Source organism: Beauveria bassiana, assembly GCF_000280675.1.
Source record: "Beauveria bassiana ARSEF 2860 unplaced genomic scaffold BBA_S00010, whole genome shotgun sequence".
Taxonomy (NCBI): Eukaryota; Fungi; Ascomycota; class Sordariomycetes; order Hypocreales; family Cordycipitaceae; genus Beauveria; species Beauveria bassiana.
In genome coordinates, this window is record NW_007930845.1 from 1,850 (window position 1) to 25,487 (window position 23,638).

The 23,638-nt window shown below is 53.1% G+C and overlaps 8 protein-coding genes across 8 annotated transcripts; 3 read left to right on the forward strand and 5 right to left on the reverse strand.

Annotated features, from left to right (window-relative positions):
- Positions 1–801: 801 nt before the first annotated feature.
- On the forward strand, positions 802–5,752 carry BBA_04348 (wd-repeat protein; the record flags this gene model as incomplete). The annotated part of the gene is made up of 2 exons (XM_008599445.1): positions 802–980; positions 1,024–5,752. 2 exons carry the CDS (start codon positions 802–804, stop codon positions 5,750–5,752), a joined length of 4,908 nt encoding a protein of 1,635 aa, XP_008597667.1.
- An 861-nt stretch (positions 5,753–6,613) lies between these two features.
- Positions 6,614–7,413, forward strand: BBA_04349 (NUDIX domain-containing protein; the record flags this gene model as incomplete). Its single annotated transcript, XM_008599446.1, has 3 exons — positions 6,614–6,658; positions 6,711–6,745; positions 6,870–7,413. 3 exons carry the CDS (start codon positions 6,614–6,616, stop codon positions 7,411–7,413), a joined length of 624 nt encoding a protein of 207 aa, XP_008597668.1.
- Positions 7,414–7,540: 127 nt separating this feature from the next.
- BBA_04350 (NUDIX domain-containing protein) lies at positions 7,541–8,490 on the reverse strand (the record flags this gene model as incomplete). The annotated part of the gene is made up of 2 exons (XM_008599447.1): positions 7,541–8,275; positions 8,398–8,490. 2 exons carry the CDS (start codon positions 8,488–8,490, stop codon positions 7,541–7,543), a joined length of 828 nt encoding a protein of 275 aa, XP_008597669.1.
- Positions 8,491–8,834: 344 nt separating this feature from the next.
- On the reverse strand, positions 8,835–9,991 carry BBA_04351 (Ankyrin repeat protein; the record flags this gene model as incomplete). Its single annotated transcript, XM_008599448.1, has 3 exons — positions 8,835–9,268; positions 9,324–9,603; positions 9,662–9,991. The coding sequence occupies 3 exons, from the start codon at positions 9,989–9,991 to the stop codon at positions 8,835–8,837; spliced, it is 1,044 nt and encodes a 347-aa protein (XP_008597670.1).
- A 1,291-nt stretch (positions 9,992–11,282) lies between these two features.
- BBA_04352 (homoserine O-acetyltransferase) lies at positions 11,283–13,187 on the forward strand (the record flags this gene model as incomplete). Its single annotated transcript, XM_008599449.1, has 2 exons — positions 11,283–11,384; positions 11,628–13,187. 2 exons carry the CDS (start codon positions 11,283–11,285, stop codon positions 13,185–13,187), a joined length of 1,662 nt encoding a protein of 553 aa, XP_008597671.1.
- A 514-nt stretch (positions 13,188–13,701) lies between these two features.
- On the reverse strand, positions 13,702–15,875 carry BBA_04353 (uncharacterized protein; the record flags this gene model as incomplete). The annotated part of the gene is made up of 2 exons (XM_008599450.1): positions 13,702–15,769; positions 15,826–15,875. The coding sequence occupies 2 exons, from the start codon at positions 15,873–15,875 to the stop codon at positions 13,702–13,704; spliced, it is 2,118 nt and encodes a 705-aa protein (XP_008597672.1).
- Positions 15,876–18,533: 2,658 nt separating this feature from the next.
- Positions 18,534–20,433, reverse strand: BBA_04354 (Isy1-like splicing family protein; the record flags this gene model as incomplete). Its single annotated transcript, XM_008599451.1, has 2 exons — positions 18,534–19,271; positions 20,380–20,433. The coding sequence occupies 2 exons, from the start codon at positions 20,431–20,433 to the stop codon at positions 18,534–18,536; spliced, it is 792 nt and encodes a 263-aa protein (XP_008597673.1).
- A 1,196-nt stretch (positions 20,434–21,629) lies between these two features.
- On the reverse strand, positions 21,630–23,212 carry BBA_04355 (dolichyl-diphosphooligosaccharide-protein glycosyltransferase 48kD subunit; the record flags this gene model as incomplete). The annotated part of the gene is made up of 4 exons (XM_008599452.1): positions 21,630–22,049; positions 22,114–22,811; positions 22,877–22,987; positions 23,071–23,212. 4 exons carry the CDS (start codon positions 23,210–23,212, stop codon positions 21,630–21,632), a joined length of 1,371 nt encoding a protein of 456 aa, XP_008597674.1.
- Positions 23,213–23,638: the final 426 nt, after the last annotated feature.

A 23,638-nucleotide genomic window follows, 5' to 3' on the forward strand; every position in this document is an offset into this window, starting at 1 on the left:
AATTAATTTTTTTTTATTAATATATTTAAATATTAATTAACTATTATATATAAATAAAATTTAATTATTATAAATATAATAATTTAATAATAAAATAATAACTTATAATTTAAAATATTAATTAGTTAAATAATTTTAAATATTTATTATATTTATAATTTAAATAATATAAAAAAAAAATATATTATAAGAATTATTATAAAAAGTACTATTTTTAAGTACTAAACTCTTAGTTATTTAAGCTATAAATTTAGTAGTATTTATCTTAAGGTATAGTAATATAGTTTTAGTAGTAGGGTATAGTAGCTTAATTATATTTTTAGCTTTTTAGTTTTTTAAAATTTAGAACTAAAGAGTAATAATGTAAAAGTTAGTATCAATGGTGCACCGTAGACACCCACACCTTCCATAATAGGTACATCACACACACTCTCTCCATGACACACAGAGCGTCAAGGCACTAGGTACAGGGCACTAAAAGACGGCCGCTTTAAACGCCAGGTATTCGTTAATAAGTATGCCTCTTTATTACGCGTAAAAAGTATAAGAATAAATACTAACGAATTATCTACTAGCATACACGTATATATCATCTTAGCTTGACCTCTATTTGTAGAGATTTCAGCGCTTAAAGATGTCATGTTTTGGTGTGACGTGGTGCAAATCACCAATTCAAGTGCTTTGGTGCCAATGAGCGAGCAACTGTGCCAAAGTCTTTTTCAATGTTGCACTGTAGCCCTGTTCTCCAAAACTTTGCCCATTGTTGACACAATATATATACCATCCAGGGCACCGGCAAATATGCAGAGAGCACAAATCTCAACCGTCGTGAAGGGCCACAAGGTACAAAGGTGCATATTATCACAGTGCTGCCACCTTGTTAGTGGAGGAATCACCTACACTGTGGTTCTGGCTTTCATTGCTGTTCTCTCATTTCTCAATGTATTTCAGGCGTCGGCTTATGGAAAGTCAAAGAAAAAGTAGGTACTATCCCTATCCAGAGCAGCTTTCAACAAGTCGCAGACGGAACCTGTCGGGGAAAGCGTCGACGCCACCTGAGGCTCTGTCCGCAATACCGCCCTCGTCGTCTGCCACTGAGAATGCCAAACAACTTGCTACCGAGACAGCGTCAAGGCAACCGCCAGTCGACCAAGAACCTGTGGGTAATTCCGCGATTAGCTCTGCGCTAGTTTATGAGACTCAAATCTCTGGGCTGCTTAAGGCCGTCCACACAACTCAGCAGCAGCTGTCCGAATTAGGCCTTGCCGATGCAAATCCGGCGCCGCAGACCACCTTGGAGAACAGTGATATCCTGAAGCGGTTCTTGGCTCTGGTATCCCGCACGCAGGTCTGCGAGGACTTTCTACAAAGGAACTTTGACGAGGGAGGAGCACAGAAAGAACGGCGCATCCTCTGGATCCTCAGCAGGCCGGGTGCCGGAAAGACTATGTTACTGCGGGCCATCGTTCAAAGTTACCAACGTACCAATAATAAATCGATGTTTGGCTTCTGTGGACATCATGTCGCCTTTTCTTTCCGTGAAAGTGGCAGGCGGCGGCGGTACTGGGACGACTACGCGTTGTATGCGGTCAAAGACTTGATCTACAACTTGGTTCTCAGCCAGCCCGATCTTTGTGACCATCTCAAAAAACTGTGTACAATTAGATATGCGGGCCACAAGGACAACAGGCGTATCGACTTTGACGCACCAGGCGACTTTACGGCCATGTCAATGCTTCTGTGTCGCATGGTGCAAAGTGAGCAGTTCCAGCCAACGTACTTTGTCCTCGATGGGATTGACGAAGGGATCGAACCAGAGAAGCAAGGAGCATATTCTCAGGATGAAGAAAGCGACTTTGTGCGGCTCTTGGGCCTCGTGGCCACAACGGTTGAGCTGTCAAGCAAGGTGAAATGGATCTTGTCCGCCGATCATGCACGCTGGGATGCTTGCAAGCGCGAGATGCTTGAAATGTACGATTCCAAGTTGCAGTATCAGCTGCTGGACCTCGACACAGAACTGGACGCTAAAAAGACCCCCAACATTGTCAACATTGTCCGCGACTATGCGGCCGATAGATTGGTCAACATCAGCAGCAGCTGTGAGTTGGGGGGATACTACAACAATAGCTTCGTCCGTAAGAGCTTAATGGACATGCTTGAGCAGGCGGCGCTCAACAACTTCTTGTGGACGAAGCTGGCACTCTTGAGCATTGTGCAGGCATCAACATTGCCATGGAACGCGGCCACGATGCTCGGCCAGCTCGCCATGCGGAATAAGACGGTTGCGGGATTTTATGATGCAGAACTACTGCTTTCCTTGAATGGTGTCTTGTCGCTAAGAGGATCCTCTCCTATTACACAGAACGACGTGACGTACTGTAAGACTGTGCTGGAGACTGCGACTGCGGCATACCAGCCGTTGACGGTGCGGGAACTTGTTGCTTTGAGCGGACTGCCTCCTGCAGTCGAGTTGCCAGTGTTGGTCAAGACGCTGCTGCCGTCCTTTCTGGAAATCTCGGACGACGGCATAGTGCACTTTACTCACCTATCGGCCCGAGATTACGTTAGACAGAATCTACACCGTCTGTCCAGGGTTGGGGAGCCGTCAATCCATACCAAGATTGCTCATTGGTGTCTCACTATCCTCCTCAGGAAGCTCAGGCGTAGCCCTGATGTGTTGGGCAACCGTAACCAATCCAACTCTTCTCATTACAACATTGGCAGGATCGACTATATTGTTCTCATGTGGATCAGACACTTGTCAGAGCCGTGCAGCAAAGACAACCGAAGTGTCGTTAAAATGGCCGTTCAGCTGCTAACCGCGCACTTGGAGGAGTGGCTGTCTCTATTAGGCTCGAGTAGTAGTACTTTCCTGAGATGTCTGTCTATGATGCGTCAACTTCACGCCACGATTACTTCTAGGGATGACATGCGGCTGCCTCCCCAACGTGGCCATCAAAATGTCCCTGCACGTAGCAGCACGCCAGCCCAAATCATTCGAGAAGTCATTATAGTCCTGCAGAGATGCCAGCTCAGGTTAAGGTCTTCAGAAGAAGCTTCCAAAGAAGTCACCTTGGACGAACTCGACAATTCGCTGCTCTTCGCTGCTGACTTGCCCAACCTGAGAAGCCGCTTGATGCCGGTGCGATTCCCATGGATCGAAACGCCTCCGAGGATCCAACAGACGGACGCCTCGGCCAGCTGTTTGCATACCATTGATCATGGCGTCTGGTCCCGGCGCTGCTGTTTCTCGCCTGATGGCAGGCTGGTAGCTTCGGCCTCGTGCGACGGAATTGTGCGCCTATGGGATGCGCGGACAGGAAACTTGCAACTGTGGTTTGATGATTTCGAGGGCTCCGGCCCGCGCCACTTCATTCGCGGCGTGGCCATGTCATCACCACGTCTTGAGCTCGGCAGCCGGAAACAAAAACTGCCCACTCTCCTGGTGGCCTTTACCGATCACTCAATAAAGGCGTGGGATGTGTCTTCGGGGAAACTCGTCATCACTATTGAGGGCCTTACAGAGTTTTTGGAGCACATTGCGCTGTCCCCAAATGCAGACAAGCTGGCTGCAGCCACATCAAGCGGTCTTATCGTCTGGGAGGATCTGTTGCTAAATCCCGTTACAAGACACGGAGGGGTTCTTTACAGCGAATCGTACACAAAATACGTTGCGTTTTCGCCCGACGGAAAGCTCATCGCGTCAACCGAAGGCGCATCCATCCGGATCTGGCGTACCGCGACAAGCAAAGAGGACAGCTACACACTTCCAATGCGAAGCCCGAGCTCGAAAGATTTCCTACAAGAACATAAGAATAAGTCAAACCCAAAAGGCCAAGAGGAAGAGCCAGGACAACCAACGAAACCCCCAGCAAACGCAGTCGTAAAGTCGGATAAATCACAAGATATATCAGCTGAAAATGCAGAGAGTAGTCTGCGAAAGGACGAACAAGAGCTGGACGCAATAGAAGTGCGTCAAGAAGAGCTCTCCAAAGAATCAGTCGAAAATTCAATAAGCAATCAAGACGAAAAATCGGTACAAGAAGGGCATACATGCAACATATCTTCCCTCGCCTTTTCCCCAGACTCAAGATTTCTGGTCTCAGGTTCGATCGACAGGACAGCTCGCGTCTGGGACATGCGGACACGCAAGACGGTGGCCGTCCTGGCGCACCACAGGCGCTCCGTCACCAGCGTGACGTTCTCGCCTGACGGGTCCTGTATCGCCACAGGTTCAGACGACACCAAAATTGCCATCTGGAGACACAAGTCTCCGGGTAATTGGGGGAACTCCGGAGAGGGTGACGACAGTGAAACAGATCCTCAGAGCGAGCCCGAAACGCGGATTTGGCCGGACCGCATTCTCCACGGGCACACTCGAGCAGTTCTGGCAGTTGCGTCTGCACCGCATTTAGATTCGAGAACCAACTCCTCGGCCTCTTGGTTGCTAGCATCGTCGTCCGAGGACTACAAACTCTGCATCTGGGACATTGACGCTAGCACCCACCACACCGTCGAGGGTATCGACCCAGCCATCCTAGCAGCCAACGCACATGCAGATACTTCCTCCGCCATGGGCAGTGTACTGCTCCAGGGCCATTTATCAGGCGTCTGCTGCGTGGCCATTTCACCGGATGACGAAGTGGTCGCAACAGCCTCCTACGACGGCATGATCTGCTTGTGGGAAACGACGACAGGCGCACAACTGGGCTGTAGCGCCAAGACCAATGGCCACTCAGCAGAAGTCCTGGTCATGACGTTCTCGCCCAACGGCAAGCTGCTGGTGACAGCTGCGACCGACCGCGCCGCCTTCGTTTGGGATGTTTCGAGCATCTCAGTCCGGAACGCAGCATGGGGGCCACTAGTGCCGAGATATCGTTTCGAACACGACGGCCGGCCGCGGGACGCCGTTTTTGACCGGTATGGCCGGCTGGTGGCGACGGCGTGCGAGGACGGCAAGGTGCGTGTCTTTTGCGTCTCCAAGGCCAAATCGGCAGTGGTGAGAGGCAGCAGTAGCAGCACTGAGACTATCCGTCCACAAAACACATTCGATGCCAAGGTCACGAAGCTGAATGTCTTCTGCGTGGCATTTTCACCCGACGGAAAATTTTTGGCGGCAGGGGGCGACGACAGGCGCCTGCGGATCTGGCGGCGTGACGGCGACGGTGGCACAAAAAGTCCAGAATACACGGGTGAAAGGGCAGACGCAACAATAACCGGTGCAGTCTATTCGGATGACGGCAACAAGGTGATCACGGTCAGTGAAAACGGTTCAATCGCTGTCTGGGCCTTGGAGAATGACAGGTCGGCGCGTCTACGGCTCAAGATTGTCCGGCTGTTTGCCTCATCGGATGGGTACGACGTATCATTCCGGAGGATTCGATTTGATACAGAAAACTATCCAGGCATAGCGTTCACGGAGCATGGGCCGATATGTGTGGATGTGGATTTCGACAAAAACGCTATAGAACACGACAGCCATGTCGATGAGAAGGAGGAGGAGGACAACGAGACGGCGGACAGGGGCGGATGGTATTTGCCGCAGAGTGGCGTGCACAATGGGTCAGTCAGGTGGAACAACCATGTTGTCGCCTTGCCGGAGAGCTTGAAAGTGACAGGAGAAGAGTCAGAGGAAGAGTCAGAGGAAGAGTTTACGTGGCTGGTGCAGGGTCGTGTGATGGTGGTTGGTTGTATGGGGGGACAGGTCTTGCTGTTTCGATTTGCAGAAGATGCCTACCCTCGCCGTAGATAGCCAGCTGGTGAGATGGCTGCCATTTTTTTTTCTATGTCAGACATTAGGTTGAAATTTTCGAGAAGGATATCGTATCTCAAGTGGGTGCCCAATAAAACGTGACCATCTAAGTAGCCAAAAAGAAATTTGTACGACCTGACAATATAAAACAGAAATCTACGCAGCACGGTTACATAAGCATATTAGAAAAGGAATCAGTAAAAAATAGTAGTTTTATATGAAATAATAAAAAGCTCTACTATAGACACAAGTGCCGAAGTAAGTCTAATAGCTAGGGTATAATAGAGATTAAATACTATATTATCATAATAATATATAAAATTTTAAACATAATATTTAGTATTTTAGAATCGGCTCACTTCTTAACACGCTTCATTCTTCGGACGTTAATGCCAGTGAGACTTTGGATAAGCGCCGCTTATGTTGCTGTTCTCGTACGGAGCGAGCCGGTCTACGGTCGAGCTGCTCCTCGAGACCGGCACGGCCAACATCAATTCGATAATCAATGTCGGTCTTGAGCCGAATTCCTAGTTAACGTCAGTATGTTGCTAGACTCGTTAAAGATGATGGCTTGAACCGAAGCCCGCCTCAACGTAAACCAAACTTGTATGCTCAGATTTCCGTCGCTCACATGATATTTTACTTTTTAATCAGACCAAGTATGATTATCAAACTCTTTGACAAAGGACCTAAATAATTTTGTACATGATAGACGTGACTCGTCTCTGTTGGCCGCTGTAACAGCGCCCCGACTATCGCTGGGCAGTCTTTGGTGGGTACGTCGGGTACCAGTGGCTCACCTACATTGTCCTTGTCCAGAAAACAAAACGGCCGCATTCTGCCAACATCATCAAAACAATCATGGCTTCTTCCGAGGGACCTAAACACTTACGCACTGGGCCATTGGTACGCCTCTCATTCCTAGACATGTTATCAACCCGTCGCTGACACTCTCCAGTCCGACGACGAAGCCCGTTGGATCAAGCTAGTCAAGTGAGCACAACACACACACACACACACACACACACCGACAAACCCTCACAACCAACTTCTCTTCTCACCGTTCTTCTCATCAAACCCCCCCTTCTCACACTTCTTCTCTCTCCCACTCTTCTAGGATCGACTACCAGGACCAGACCGGCAAGGCGCGCACCTGGGAGTCAGCCGAGCGTCGCCAGCGCCCCGCCACGAGCGCCATTGACGGCGTCGGCATCGTCGCCATCCTCGACAACGCCGCCACCGGCGCCAAGGACATTGTGCTGCAGCGCCAGTACCGCCCGCCCATTGACCGCGTGTCGCTCGAGGTCCCCGCGGGCCTCGTCGACGCCGGCGAGACGCCCGAGCAGGCCGCCCTGCGCGAGCTGCGCGAGGAGACGGGCTACGTCGGCGTCGTCACCGAGACGTCGCCCGTCATGTTCAACGACCCGGGCTTCTGCAACACCAACCTGCGCATGGTGCACGTCTCCGTCGACGTCACCACGCCCGAGAACCAGAACCCGCAGCCCCAGCTCGAGGACGACGAGTTCATCCAAGTCTTTACCCACCCGCTCAAGGACCTCTGGAACCTCTGCCAGAAGCTAGAGGCAGAGGGCGTGGCCATTGACGCGCGCGTCGGGACGCTGGCCGAGGGCGTGCTCCTGGCGCAGCAGCTCAAGCTGTAAACGGAACCGCTTGAGGAGGGGGTCAGCGGAGGCCAAAAGTAGAGGGCATATTTTCACGATACCGAAGAAAAAAAAAAGGAAAAAAAAGATAGACTAGAATCAGGGATAGAAGAGGCTATATAAAATACTAGACTTTGCCTTCTCGCCGCAGACCCTCCCACAACGCCAATGCCCCGAGCGCTTTCGCGTCTCTCGCGCCCGCCTTCCACGCCTCCCTCATCGGCACGATCCTGAGCGTGATCTTCTCCCCGTGGTCCCGCAGCCCCGTCAGCCGTCCGCTCCAGCTCTGCAGCTCACTCCTCGGAATCCTGCGCTCATGGCTATAGATTGTCACATGCTCGTCGCACCCGCCCGCGCTCGGAAACATGGCCGCCGCCAGCCCTTCTCCCTCTCCCGTCTTCTCCTGCTCGTCTTCCGCTGCCAAATCGCTCAGACACTGCAGCTCGTCCTCTGCAATGGTAATGCCCAGCTCCTCTTGAATCTCCTGCGCCGCGACGCCTTTAAAGTGGCCCGAGTCGTCCACCATGCCCGCCGGCAGCTCGACGAAGCCGAGACTGCCCGCCGGCACGCGCGGCTGCACGGTGAAGACAACGTAGCGCTCGTCAGAGTCCGGGGCCGCGTCGTCGGGGATGAGCATGACGAGCATGGCGACGCTGGGCCCGCGGAGGAGCGCGGCCGCGGGGAGCGTCTCGCCGGCGCGGTTGGACACGACGGCCGCGAGCTTGACGAAGCCGACGCGGGAAGAGCCAAAGAGGTCAAAGGCCTGGACGGTGACGGAGCGCAGCGCGTAGGGATCCGCGCGGAAGGGGTGGTCGGCGGAGGACTGTAGCGCGAGGGAGCGGGAGAGGGTGCTCATCCACGTCTGCCAGCTATTATTAGCAGCCACCAAAAAAAATGGGAAAGGGGATTTGAAAGAGGAGGTGTATGAAAGCCTTGGTGGACGGTACAAGAGTATGCTTAAAATGTAGTTCTTAGATCGCTTACAGTAAATGGCTTGAATGACCACAGCTGATCTTCAGCGAGGCCGTCGGGAAGGGTGATGGGAACGCCCTCTTTAGACTGGATGAGGCGAGACATGGTGCCTTGAACACGGGCACGGGCGTACGAGGCAGCTGAAAAAATAAAGGGGCGCTTTGATGAGATACGTAGCCTTGCTGGAGATGCTTTGCTACAAATAAAAGTCTGCAATGTCTGCTTCATACCTTGGCGGTCCGTCAACAGCGTGTTAGAGTGCAAGGTCAAGAACCATCGTCGAGGATCTGGCAGCAAACGCAGTGGTGTAAACAGCGGGTCAGCTAACAACAACAGGTACAAGCGCAGCAACAAAATGCAGTGGAAGCCAGGTAATGCAAAATACAATTTGGCCATTCTTCGTTAAAGCTACTGTCTAATTATATTATTCCGACGAGGCACTCTGCCGCTCAAGTGGCTGCCCAGTATACGTCAATGCTGGCAGCTAAGATGTTGTTGACCCAGCCGGGGAACCTGGCCTTTGCCCACAGCGTCACCACATCACCGAGCTGCAGGCTCCGCACAAACTCGCCGTCGCCAGTTTCCCGACCGCGCCCATTCTCCTCCAGAGCTTTGCTGCCGTCAGAGTCTGCCTGTACGTCATCGTAGCACGCCCACGTGATGGTGTGGTCTTGCCAGTCTCTGTGGGCGCGCTTGTTTCGGCAGACCGTCCATTTCGGACTCTGGATCAACGGAAATTGATATTGGAATTGGGGCTCTTGCGGTGCTGCTTCTCCATTTTCAGCGTCTTCTTTCTTCTCCTCTATGACTTCTTCGATGGCCGGATGTACAGGTCGAAGGGCTTGTCGATAAAGAGCAGTCGGTGGAGGGTCTCGAGGCGCACCTATGCCAGTTAGCAACGTACGTCGCGGTATCTTTCCACAGCTAGCTTGTCTTACCGATTTCAGAGTCTTCTAGCCGCTCTAGACCAGCTTCAAACCAGGTCCAAGAGTTTTCGTAGAGGCCGCCAGTCTCGCCCGACCAGCCCTGATCATGCGAGGTAAACTTGAAGACAACTTTACGCACAGGGCCTTGGAGCTTAGGCAGCGGATAGTCTGCCATTCTTGCCAGCTTATTGGCGGGTACTGTACTTTTTAAAGGCTTCGCGGGGGCAGGTTCGCCCTTGAGATCTAGGTCGCCGCCGTGCTCGCTCGTGAACCCAATGGGCAGTGATCGGACCTACAGCTATAAGCGCCTGTTTGCTGTCTGCGGGAGGTACGCAACGACTGTTACTTACCAGAAACCTGTCTTGAACGGAGCGAGAGCTCACATACAGCGCGTTGCCGGAATAATCTGCGGCAGTCGTGGTGCGTACCCAATACTCTGCGAGCTCGAAAATGCCGTCTACGACATCCACGGGTAGCTTGGTGGCCTTGGCGAGCATGATGCGCACGACGGCGACGTCTATGGGGGACGGGTCATAATGGCCATTCTCATTGCGGCTACCTGCGTGCCTGGGAGCCGTATCAGCGGCGGGTTCGTCCTCATTCGGGGTGTCGGGCGTCTGGCCGGTGCTAAGGGCCTGTAAACGGCTGATGATGTTGGCAGGGATGATTCTCAAGGACATGGCGGGGTAGCTCGGGGACAGAGGGCGTCTCGTTTGCGGGGCAGCGGACTGGCGATGAAGTATTGGTCCCCAGGTAATTTAATGAATGAGAGGTGTAGAACAGTTGAAAGCAACCACTTCTCGGATGAAAAGATGTGCGTCCTGTCGAGGTGTTGAAGAAGAGAAATGTGGTGTTATCTGCATGATGTGCCAAGTGCCTACTGCTACGCCGGCGAGACTGCAGGTACACTGACGTCAGCCTATACCAGGGTCCAGGCGCGGGCGGCGCAACCGCGTTGCCACTACCGACCTATATATATTGCCTCATACGCTCAAAAAAATGGACGCGCCACGCCTTTTGTAGCACCTATGGCCCCTTAATATCACAATAATTTGCTTGACCAATAGCCAACCTGTAGCAACGAATTGGGCGTTTCACACTGATAGACTGATTGCAGACATGGATATGGTGTTCCTTACCAACGCAACTGCGCAACTGGCGTAGGCCAACCGGGAAATTACGGTACACAATCTTAACATGCTACTACCAGTAGACAAATATTGTCAGCAGTTTTATTCGTGTACGATTCTGGGGGTACTGGCTATCTGTGTTCTTTGTATCTGTGGTGGCACCTAGTTGTTGTCAACATCAAACATTAACCAAAGAATAAGAAAGAAAAATAAAGACCAAAGTAGATGCAAGCAAGTTCAAAATTCCCAATCATCTTTTAAACGTAACATCTATTCTACTATAAAGCTCAATTATTGAACGGCACGACAAAACTAAGCCCTTCGCCGCCCTACATCGCCGTCATTGAGCAATCACAGTCACATCGTGTAAAGTCCCAGGTTGCAACTGGTTTCAGTTGCACACTTAAGCTATGCGCCGAAAAAAAAGCACTCTCTAAACGGAATTACCGCTTCAAACAAGGACCAATTTGCACTTTCGCACAATCATGGCGCTATGCATGGCACCTTTGCGCCAAGTTTTCATCGAACTTATTAGGGTACTCCTCCCGTCATTTACAACCGTGCGGCCAACTCTACACAACCTCTGGTCTGGCCATGTTGAGACTGGTTCTGCACTTATAGGTGACAAGCACGCAGCCATTTCCTTCTCCCACAGGCTCTTTCCGTCTGGAGTTTGACAACCACACCGCAGTACACCAATCTGGGGTAGTCTGCACTTAAATAGTGGTTACCCGAGCTGTTCGGTTTGCCCACCGCCGCCCGCGCAACAAACACGAGCCGTAGAAACAGCAGTCAAAATACAATCCAGTTTTAAATTAACAACAATGAAGTTTTACACACCATGCATCACTTCACCTACCCTCAAACCCCCATGACCGTCTCCGTCATCGGTTGGTCGGGCCATCGGCCGGCCATCCGGCCAGGCGGCGCTGCACGTGAAATGGTGTGCGAATGGCGGCGCCCCAGCTCGGCCTAGCGCTCCAGTAATGTCTGTCGTCGACGGGCGAATCTCAATGACCAAGCAAACATTTTTTATTCTCATTCAATTCTTTCCATTTTCTTCTCTTTCTTCTTTTTCTCTTTCTTAGCTTTAATCCTTTCGTTTTTCCGTCTTCACTCTCCAATACTCTTTTTACACGCAGACAACTTGTACATCTTTGCCGACCCAATGAAACCCCATCGGCAGCTGGCCACGGCTGCTCGGCACCTGCGCCGCCGCCCTGCGCTCTCGTCGCCGACATCGCCCTCTGCCTCTTCCCGCGCCGCCGCTTCTATCCCGTCTCGCCGTCTGCTGCACGCCTCTGCAAGCGCTCGCTCCGGCGCGGCCTCCAACCCGGCCATGGCCTTTCCCTGCCTCGACGCCATGGAGAATCGCTCCGCCACGCTCCAGCACGCTACCTCCTCCTCATCCCCTTCCTCCAGCAGCAGCGGCCCGGAGCCGTCGTACACATCGGGCGTCACACAGGTATATCACTGCCGCGACCCCCTGCGCCTCGACTGGGGCGGCGTGCTGCCCTCGTTTGACATTGCCTACGAGACGTGGGGCGCCCTCAACGCCGACAAGTCCAACGCCATCCTGCTGCACACGGGCCTGTCGGCATCGTCCCACGCGCACTCCACCCCGGAGAACCCGTCGCCGGGGTGGTGGGAAAAGTTCATCGGCCCCGGCGCGCCGCTCGACACGGACCGCTTCCACGTCATCTGCACAAACGTCCTCGGCGGGTGCTACGGCTCGACGGGGCCCTCGAGCGTGGACCCGGGCCACGGCCAGCGCTACGCCACGCATTTTCCCATCCTCACCCTCGACGACATGGTGCGCGCGCAGTTCCGCCTCCTCGACGCCCTCGGCATCGAGACGCTCCACGCCAGCGTCGGCTCCAGCATGGGCGGCATGCAGTCGCTCGCCGCCGGCGTGCTCTTCCCCCGCCGCGTCGCCCGCGTCGTCTGCATCAGCGGCTGCGCGCGCAGCCACCCCTACAGCATCGCCATGCGCCACACCCAGCGCCAGGTGCTCATGATGGACCCCAACTGGAACCGCGGCTTCTACTACGGCCGCGTGCCCCCGCACGCCGGCATGAAGCTGGCGCGCGAAATCGCCACCGTCACCTATCGCTCCGGCCCCGAGTGGGAGCAGCGCTTCGGCCGCCGCCGCGCCGACCCCGCGAAACCCCCGGCCCTGTGCCCCGACTTCCTCGTCGAGACCTACCTCGACCACGCCGGCGAGAAGTGGTGCCTCAACTACGATCCCAACTCGCTACTCTACGTCAGCAAGGCCATGGACCTGTTTGACCTCGGCCTGCAGAACCAGCACGCCACGCAGCAACGTCGCGCCGCGCGGCAGGCAGCTGCCGGACGGGACGGTGATGACGGTGCATCGTCAGCGGCGGCGGCGGCGGCGGCGTCGACGGCATGCAGCTTGACGCTGCCAGAGAGGCCATACGAGGAGCAGCCCGAGTCGCACGTCAACATGGACGAGGCCATGGAGGCGGGCTCTTCGCGCCCGCCTGAGGATCTGATCCAGGGCCTGGCGCCGCTGAGGGATACGCCCGCACTGGTCATGGGCGTGGCGAGCGATATTCTGTTCCCAGCGTGGCAGCAGCGCGAGGTGGCCGAGTCGCTGCGCTTGGCTGGCAACCGCAACGTAACGCACGTGGAGCTAAGCGAGGAGATGAGCCTGTTTGGGCATGACACGTTCCTGCTGGACCTCAAGCACATTGGTGGCAACCTGAAGAACTTTCTGCGTTAATGATCAAAAGCCGATAGATAACACGGGGAGATGAAATATTCAAAAGCACAGCAGGGAGGGACGTTCTGTTCGGCGGACCAAGTTTTTCACTGCATAGGCACAGGCGTTTCGATATCAAATCGATTTACACAAGTTCAATTCAAAAATCTTTTGCTTCCGCATAATCACTCTGCTCTTCTCCGCTCTACCTTTTGGTATCTCAGTCATGTAGTCCATCTCACTCAATCATTGATCCTTGAACCGTCCTGGTCCACATTCACGCCATGCAAGGCTTCCATGAATAAACGCATGTCACGCAAATGGCTAGGCTTGACAAGTCCAAACTGTACACAGAATATCGGCAGCCTCCCTCATCACCAGACAATAAGAATTAAACTAAAACATTAACTAGGCCACCTGTGCCCTTGCAATGTAAGATGAAAGCACAAAACGCCGTTGCACCTGCAAGACCAACCCAAAAACCCCAAATTACGGACCACGGTGCAATGTTCAGCCAACAACAAGATTAGGGGTGTTAAATAAATGTAGTACCGACTTCGCTCTGTGTCTGTGCAGGCGAGCGTCGCTCCGAGCTCTTCTTGGGAGAGGGCGGGAGAGTGACAGGAGCCGGCCGTGGCGGCGCCCTTTTCGCTTCAACTCTCGTTGCAGTGCCCGTAGGGCTGCTAGAGCTTGTGTCGACGGTAAAAAAGTCACCAACCAAGCCGGGAGATAGTGCCGTCTTTCCGAGTGCGTCCTCAAATGCTTGGGTAAGACTCTCGCCCGAGTTGGAAATGCACAGTTCAAAGGACGCGAATGAAGGGCTTGGAAGGCTCATATCAGTAGCAGACGAGATCGAAGGTCGTGACAGGCCGCTAGTCACGAGAGGAGGTGGCATTGCCGAATGTCTTGGCTCAGTCGGGCCACTCAAACCCCAGTCTGGCAAAGAAAAGTTAGGCCGCTCGGGTGAAGAGGCTTCGTCAGAGCGCAGGGGTCTCCGAGGAGGTTGACGCCCTCTCGGGAGACCATTCGTCATTGGAAAGTCGCCCTCCAACACAGGCTTGGTAAATGGACTCTTGGGTGACTTGATATCCAGGCTACGCTTCGACTCGTCGCTGCTAGGCGACTGGCGATCCACATTGGCGGTTGGTTGGAAAAAAGCCTTTGGGTTTGGTTCGTCATCACGTACCGGAGACGAAGCACTCTTATACAGAAGTCTTGGCTGCGAGGCACTCGTCTTCAAGGGCTTGGGGGGGCTCGCCCTGCGCCGGCTGCTGGCATCTGAGCCAAGTCTAGCACGGAATCCTAAACGAGGTGGCGGATCAAATGCGGCTACAGGGCCGTTACCAGGGTGCGCGCCGGCAGCAGCCATAGGAGCTCCGACACGACCATAGATCGTGGCAGGTCGGACGGTCGCTATCTTGGGAGCCTCCACGGGCGCCGGTGGGGGGAGTTGAAATGCGGTTGCACCGAGACTTGGTGAGCTACGCATATCGCGCATTGCCCTTGTATCCGTTCGAGAGTTGCTCAGTCTGCGTTCGAGACTATTCGAGACCGTATAGGTTGAGCTGGCCAAAACATTGTCCGACTTGCTGGTTGGCAATTGCTTCTCTGGGAAAGACTGGCTCGACTCAGTGTCGACGTTAGCGTTTAGACACGCTGGTGGAAGCTCTGAAGATTGCTCAATCGAAGACTGCTTGGTGACAACCTCACCAAAGTCAAAGTCGGCAAAGCTACCAGCGAATCCTTCAGTCTGCCTCTGCTTCCGTAGTCTTTCCAGCTCTTGCTCTTCCAGGTCCATGGTGAAGCTACGCCGACGAGGTGAATGGAATGTACTCGTGTCTCGCTTCGCAAACACATTACGAGCATTAGGCGCCTCCCAGCGGTCTTCACTGGCGCGTGAAGTAGATGTAGCAGGCGATGGGAGATGCGAAGGGTCACCACTAGGCTTGCCAGCCGTGGACAGATCAGACACCGAAGGCGAGAGAGTTTGGTCAGCGTTGTTGACCGATTGAGGTGGCGATGGGTAGCCATTTCTGAGAATCGTCTCGCCGCTGACTAGCAGTGTCTTGTCTTTGGAAGGGCTAGATGGCTTCACCACATTATCGTTGTCGGCGCCAACTTGCACAGCGAGAGGGCTTTTGACTAGTCCCTCGACAGGGTTGAGCGAAGAGCTAGGAGCTCCAGTATCTTTGCAAAAGTGAACGTCGAGAGGATTCACCCACTCCTTTACGCGGCTGCCAGCTGTAGAAGGCCGCTCCGAGGCGCCGAGTCGTTGACTGCTGCCACCAAGAGCAGAAGGCAGAGGGAGATTTGCAGCGCTGCTGTTCATCCATGGATTCCGAAAGTTGACTTCAGAGGACTGATAACGTAAACTGCTGACACTTTGTTTACGCGTAGGTCTGGAAAGGTCGACCATGGACGAGTTGGCACCGAAGCCTTTGAAAGTCTGGCGCCAGTTGGCAGGGCCTTTTGTTGAGTACGAGGTGCCGGAACGACCAGGGTATTCGTTCTGCTGAGCTGTGCCGTAAAGATGGTCTTGGGTCAGTTCTCTTTGTTTCGTTCCTTTCCAGTCATCTTGAGGGCTTTTGTCACTAGACTTGTCCCTATGCTCACGTCAGCTAGATGTCGCCTGTGTCATTTGAGGTTGGGCTAGACTTACAGGCCCTTTTTTTTGTCGCCTCCGAATTTGAGCCCAAAGAAGGAGACCATTGTCTGTCTATGTTAGATTAGAAGTCATGATTTTTTTTACCGAATGGGCGAGCAAAAATACATTTTGAATCGACGGCAACGAGATGTTGCTCAAGGACGTTGTAGGGGAAGTGGAGCACTGGATGCCCCGTTGAAGCTCAAACTCGACCAGCTCGCACGGATGGTGTTGAAGCGCAAGCGCTATCGCAATGAAGATGACGGCTTCAGAAACGGTTACGTGCTGGAAGCTGGATGGGATACAATGGCCGAGTCGCACTTGGCAGTGTCAATACGCAAGAAAAATCGAGGCGCTGTCGTTGGGGGTTTCTGTAGGAGAGCGAACGGGGTCGTCGTAGAACCGCTGGCAGGAATATTAAAAGTCAATGGGGGTATTAAGCGAGCGAACACCAAACATGCATCGGCAAAAAAAAGGGGGGGGTTGAAAGGAGTGTAAGTGTCAATAAGGGTATGCGAAAGAGAAAGAGCGACGAGCAGAAAAGGTGAATGCAAGATGGAAATGACGGTTCTGGATGAAAAGGAAGGCGGCGGAGGAGAAGAAGGGGAGCTGGGCACCTGGGCACCTGGGCAGGGGTCTCAGGCTGCCGGGGGTGGGGAGGGGCTGAACCAAATATTGCAACAAGCAGAACCTCGTCGGCTATTTAATTATGACTATTTATCACCAGCGATAGAAATGGATCAGGGGATACAACGGAACGGATTGAGTCCATCACGCGGGAGAACCTGGTCCAGACGAAGCAGGGGTCTTGCAGGGGAGGAGAACCGAGGGGCCCCGATCGATACGTACTCTATTTAATACATTATCGAGTCTATGGAAAAGACTACTGGTAATAACTAGGTGGTGTATGAATGGTACAGCCATTATGAAGCTAGACATTCATCTTTTTGTTTGATATTTCCCTCTCAATTCCAACATCTATCTATTTGAACTACACTGTGCCTTGCCTTGTTTGTTGTCCTCATATGCTCCTTTCTAGGTACACACGCCAGTCATTCCTGCTGAACCTCTAGAAGCTCGTCACCAATTTGCAACTCTCATCAACGTACGCAAGGCATACACAGATGCCTCATGCCTCCTCAGCCAAGACTACGCTAGGGCTTTTGCAAGAACGAGCACTTGCGTGAGGATAACCGCCTCCCGCCTCAAGACCAGATGTCTTCCCGAAGGATTGCGATACTTTGTATGCCAAACATGATTTCAATGGGACCTTGACTGGTCATGCCTTTGCTTGCCGGTAGCGAAATTGAAGGGTTTTGGGCGACTTGCCCGACAGGCACGAATTTTTGCTCGTATCGACGCAATATGGCGGAGGATATCACGGGCCTTGACGCCCGTGCGACAAAGGAAAATATAAAATAACCTCTTCATTCCAATACATCTTCGCTTGTTTGTTTTATAATATTGATTGTTTTCCTTGCTTTCTTTATTTTTCTTGTCTGGTCTACATTGTCTTCTATGTCATTTCTGGTCTCTTGTACCTCAAATCATCCTATGTAGGTTGCTACTTCGTATGACTTTAACGAGTCCACTGATGATTCAGCCTATCATTGTCAATTAGCATGACGCGCCCCTCAAATCCCAGGGAAACCGCTGGGGAAATCGCACGTTGCCACTGACGAAGGAGCCCCATGCCCCTCTCGTACAGTGGGTGGCAACATGTATTTGACCCCCCAAGGGTATCGCAGCCGAGGTCTTACCTAAATAGGAAGATCAAAATAATGCTGCTTTAAGCTAGAGCTGTCGACCCTAACCCTGATCAAGTTATAGTGGACTTACAGTGGATTATAGTGGATATGAATAACCCTAACCCTGGCGGCTTTAAAGCGGCGTAATTTAGCTGCCTTTTAAGGCTAGCGTCGGCGTAAAACCGCTACCTAGAGGGGGTCAAATATTTGTTGCCACCCACTGTAGAGCTTGCCAAGGAGGCACGGGAGATATTTGAGCAAATCGCGTTGATTGCTTGCCCGGAATTAATTGCAAATCATGCAGGGGTCCATCGCTAGCGTTGCGGTGGCAAGGTGTTAGCGCCCTCATCCTGAAATTGACAACCACATCCCTGAAACACCAACAGCCAAGCGGCAGCCTTTCCAAACATTGTATTTGATCGTTGAATACATGTGTTCATAGGCAACTCGACCCGAAAAACTAGTTACTGCGCTCGCGTTCTTGGGTGCCGTGACTTCACTCACACCGCACAGACATCAATGTGGGATACAACTTGCAAGTGACAGCCGCATAAGAAGGCTAAACTTTTTAACTATGCCTAATTCTGGAACCAATGTCTCGATTTCCCTTGGCCTATGCAGACATGTGGTGTGCAGATGTATCGTTGCCAAATGCCGCCCTTGCATACAACATGCACGCCGAGTCACGGGCACATGTCCACAGTTTAGCATTCGCGTAGTGACATAAGCGCACTTGTTACAGATCAAGATCACAAATACCATGTTGCGTTCGTTAGGGCTAGGTGCTGGATACGGACACCCGCAACACCAGTGTGACGTCAACCTCATCATGCACGGGCAGCCAGACCAACGTCAACAAAAGTCGAGTAAGCAGTAGAAATGAAGAGGAAAACCACAAGTATTATAATCAATCCATACACCGGTACGCCATCAGTATCAAAAACTCCAAATGTGACACCCCAAGTATTTCTTCCGTCAGAGCTGCTCCAGCAGCTTTCGCCGTCTGCGATCGATGAGCTCCTCCTGCACCTCCTCCAGCGTCGGCAAGCTCACAACATGCCCGTCGCCCGAGTCACCCGGCAGCGGCTCCCAGCCCTCTGGCGGCTCCTGCACGCCATTCCTCAGCAGATTTTCCACGGCCTGCCTCTCCTTCTCTGCCTCGTACCGCAGCAGCGCCTCGTTCTCCTCGTCCGGCGCGTAGCCATAGTAGGCCGCGTCCACCGCCCTCCGCAGGTCTTTGCTCGTCTCCAGCGGCTTCCCACTATCCTCTGCATTCTTTGCCGCCGCCGCCTCGAATAGCTCTTTGACGCCGGGCAGCTCCTTGGCGCGGCCGAAATACCGATAGCCCCGGCCGCCGCCGGGCACCTCGCGCCCTTGCTCGTCGTAGACCTTGCCGCCGCCGCGCATATAGTTTGGTCCCCCAAGGTTACGTATCTGCACCTCCCACATGTGCTTTTCGCGCATCAGCTTATTGATCTCGTCGTTGAGGTCCCGGATCTGGTAGTCGCTTAGGACTGGCTCGTGGATGCGCGACACCTTGCGCGAAATTTCCTTGAGGACCTGGCCGCGCCACTTCTCGCACACTGGAATCGAATCAACCTCGGTGATGGCGCGTGGACGCCGCGCGCGGCCCGTGTCGACGATGCCCAGGTCGGCGGCCTGCGCCTCGCGGAAGCGAAACAGCATCGACTGGGCCTTTTCTGAATTGCGTGCCTGAAATCGCAGGTTAGCAGCATGTTGGTAGGAACGGGTATTCCCCTAAATTACGCACCATGGTGTGTGATTGGTTTGCGCCGGCTGCGGGCGTCTGTGGGCAGATGTGATGTCGTCCAGAGAGCTGGGCCAAGATTTGTCGTTCGAGGTCTGCGACGTTGATTTTGGAGCTGGCCGCTCGCCCCACACAACCAATTGGCAGCCTCGCCACAAACGCACGTGTCGCGCGACCTTATTCCAATCTTTACATTTACACAGTACTTTTTCTCCTCTCTGTTTTGCGCGAAGAATATGTTCGAAAGTGATGGAGCCTCTGACACTCTCTGAAGCAAACGCAATCTGATCGCCAGCTGTGCGCAAACGGCGGATATTGAGTCACGTGTCAATCTCGCAAGCATAAATTGAGCTGGAACTGACATGGTTCTCCTTATTAACAACATCTGTTTGCCCATACCACAAGACAAGCCGCTGCAGCAAATTTTTTCCTCTTGAAGCTCATCCTTGAATACTTCATTCAACCGAGTCGAATTCTTCGAGTTTCTTCTTCTCTCGTCTTAGACTTGTCTGAAGTGAGCTCTCCGTGTATGAGCTCCGCGACAGGCCTTCTACTTTTGGCCTATCCGGATGCGCGATGGAGAAGCACCTTCACGACGAGCCAATATTGCAGGGTCCCAGCGGATGGATCATGCGAATGATTTAAAAAGTCCCTGTTCCCTAGGGGTAAGTATACGGCCTTGCTTTAGCATGGACCACCATTTTCTTTCTGTCCTCATTTCCTTGTTCAACGTCTCAGTGGTGTGCATCACCCAGTCAGAAGTCTGACTTGCATCAACGCCACGAAAAAGCCAATCTGCAGTGAGGACAAACTTAGCACATGCTATTCCGGTAGCTTGCGTGACCTGGCACTATGCCAAAGCCGGTGCTGAAAGGTCATTGTCTTTGGAAAGCAGCCAGCTCATCTCGTCATGACCGCTTCCCACGAAGAACAGAAATCTGAGCAGACCTTTTCCAAAACAAAATCTCTTTCCGCCTCGACTCTAGCAGCACACATCAGTACGCGGATAGGCCAAGCCGCCGGCCAACAAATTCATCATGAGCCTGGCCTCACCTCCAGGCAGGGTCCCCAAGCTCTCAAATTCTTGACTCGAAAGGTGTCCGACATGGCCGCAATGACCGACAACCTTTTTTCTCATGATGAAAGCAACAACAGCCTTCCGGGGGGAGGTCTGTTTTGCTACATGTTTAATGTCCCATTATAGTTTTCAATCGGAGCAGGCTGAGATCACCTTTTTCGAGTCAAGAATCTGACAAACCGTGGTGCCTTTTGATCGATGCATTGGTTCGGGTTCCGAAGGCCAAGGTCAAATTCGGAGGAACTTGCGTGCTGCTGGATACGGGTGAGAAGAGAAGTGGGCCGGGAAAGGAAGACGGCTTGAATACACAGACAGAGATACGCTTCTTTTTTTTTAAAAAAAAGTTGCAAGTGTTTTCGACCCAGTGATGACCCAGAGTCCAACAAGCCAAATTTGCAGCTCAGCCACAGCATCGACAATGCGCACGAGACAGAAGCATGAAGGGAGTTGGGGGCAGCGGAGGAAGAATGAAAGGGCCATTCGGCGAATGAGAGAGCCCGTAGTTGGTGTGAGGATTTGCTTGCTGATGCGGCGAAAGTGGTCGAATCGAGAACTGTATGGTCAATCCCTGAGCCGAGGGGGAGCATTGAGAGGTGTGACCAAAGGGTGCTACGGTGCCCTCTTGGTTGCGCCCTCGTTTGCTCTTTTTTTGGTTCTGCCGTTGCAGTTCTTGGACCCTTCCCGTCTGCTCGCAGTACGTCTTTCCACCGATTGCTTTTTCAGTCACGTTTTTGGCCTGGACGTCTTTTCTGTGCTTGCCTTTGCTCCTGCGACTTGTTTCGACTCTGCTCGCTGTCCCAGCAGACCTGGCTTTGCTTCCGAGCAGGCTGGTGCTGGCGTCCTGTGTGTTGCCAGTGAGAACACAAGAGAGCTAATCTGAGGGTCTTTGCTTTTTATGCTTCCTTTTCATCCTTTGCTTCCAAATCCTTTGCTACGAGTTATTGTACAAACAAATCTACGTGTCGATCTTTTTCTGATTGAGTATGCACTCGATAGTATATATGAATTGTGTTCAACTTCAACTCCGAATTGGAGTCCAGCTGATATCATAGATTCAACGACTTTCCCGTACCAGATCAGCTTCTATTTTACTCAATAGTACATAAAACACAAGTCATGCCTTTTTGTTGCCATCTTGAACAAAGATCTAGCACAAGAAAACCAAAGAAATTGCCAAAATGTCCACTTCAATCCTTCATCACCCGTCTTTTATACGTCTCTCATCTCACTGCGTCTTCTTCTTCTTCGCATCCGTAGGCTTGCTATACATCCAGAGCGCAGAAAAGGCCACAAAGCCGACCACGGTGGCGGCGATGCCCGAGATCCAGGGCCAAGCGCCCGAGATGACGTAGCTGCGCGGCCACTCGTCGTGCGCCATGTGGCGGACGCTGACGGTGCGCTTCTCCTCGATGTTGGTGAGGAAGGGGCGCTTGTAGTTGACGAGGAGATTGAAGATGCCGTGCTGGTCGGGCGTCGTGAACCGCACGCCGTAGGTGGCAGCGTCGGCGGTCTTGCCGACGGGCGCCAGGTTGAGACGGTGAAAGGGCGACAGCATGGAGAATTCAAGCTGCAGCGCGTCCTGCTCGGGGAGAGAAAAGGGCACCCACTTGTCCCAATTGTACTCAGACAGTGAGATGCGGTATGTCTGGCAGCAGTTGTTAGTTTGTAGCTATCCGCGCAATGATTCCAGTGGCAAGGCACCAACGTACCACATCGTTCTTGATTCTGTAGAGGCTAGGGTTGGGCTCGTCGCTGCCGACGAGACGGTGCTCGACGTCATTGACGCGCAAGACGCCAATCTCTTGAAACGCCCAGCCTGAGAGACGGCGAGCAAATTCTTTGTTCTGCGTCTTGGTCGGGGAGCCATCGACCTTGGCCACCTTGGCATCGAACCACTTGTCCTGGAGCATTTCGGCACCGAGCACCACGACGCGGGCCGAGTTGCGGGCCTGGAGGGCCGAGACGAGCGCGAGCTGCCGACCGGCGGCAAAGAGCTCGTCGGGCTCGACGACGGTGGCCTGCTCCTTAGGGTTGTAGCTGTACGCCGTGTCGGGCGCGCGCAGGATCGGCGTCAGCAGGTGGCTGTTGCCGAGGACGTGCCCGACCGTGTGCGGTACGGCAATAACGGCGTCGGGGAGCGCAAAGTAGGGCTTGAGGCCCGCGCGCGCGTTGGGCGTCGGCGTGTCGAGCACGAGCACGTCGTGCGTCTCGGGCGCCGAGAGGGCGTCGTAGTGGAAGTGGTCGACGACGGTGCCCGTGCGTTCGGCGGGCAGGGAGATTTCGAGCTCGGCAAGCAGCGACACGATGGAGCTCGTGGTGGGCGTCGTCGAGGACAGGCCGACCACGATATTACCCTTGGCGTTGACGAAGTCGACGAGCAGGTTGGGGGTCAGATTAGGGCCAAGAGCTGCGGACGGCGAGCGGTTAGTGAAGGGATTGCTTTGACGGATGCGAATGGCACGTGGGCAGTACCTTTAACTTTTGTGGGCAGAAAGATGAGGTGGTCGTATCTGCGCTCGCCGAGATCAAACAGGCTCAGCTTGTCGCTTCGAGGCGTTTCGTAGTTGATGTCGAAGCCGCGAGCTAAAGAACAGTGTTTATAGTGTTAGCAATAGATCAATTGCGCAGTCATCATATCCTCGTGATTGAGTATGTCCAAGACGCACCAGCCAAGTCACTAAAAAACTGTCCGTATGCCGCCTTGTCAGCCACGTCGTCGAGAACAACGAGCAGTCGAGAGCCCGTGGTGCTCAGCGCCGACGTGGCCGCCGCAAGGGCGGAAATGACCGCGCTCCACGACAGCCGCATAGTACTTTTCTTCTTGAAGTTGTGTTTTAAAAATGAGTGAACAAAACGACAAGAACAAGAAAAGAGAAGACGGCGTGATAAGGTGAACGTGGGGGAGTCGTGTTCATATGTTCCACGAGCGAAGCTTCAAGGAGCTCTGGGGCTCTTCTGGATTGGATACGTAGCCTTGGCTGGTTGGCGGGGGCCCATCTTGGTTTAGCGCCGTTTTGACTGTCTGCCGCGCGGTGCCTGGTGGGGAGAGTTAGAGGTCAAGAGAAGCGATATGTCCAGCATTTGTGACGATATATCGCGTGATTTGATTTCTGATTGATTGCTCAATATTTCATTCAATTGAGTTACTTGGATACTATTGGTATATTACTTGACTGTAATCGTGGCGTTTGTTCAAGCGCCGTTCACAGCCAGCTGTGCCATGTCCACGTACCA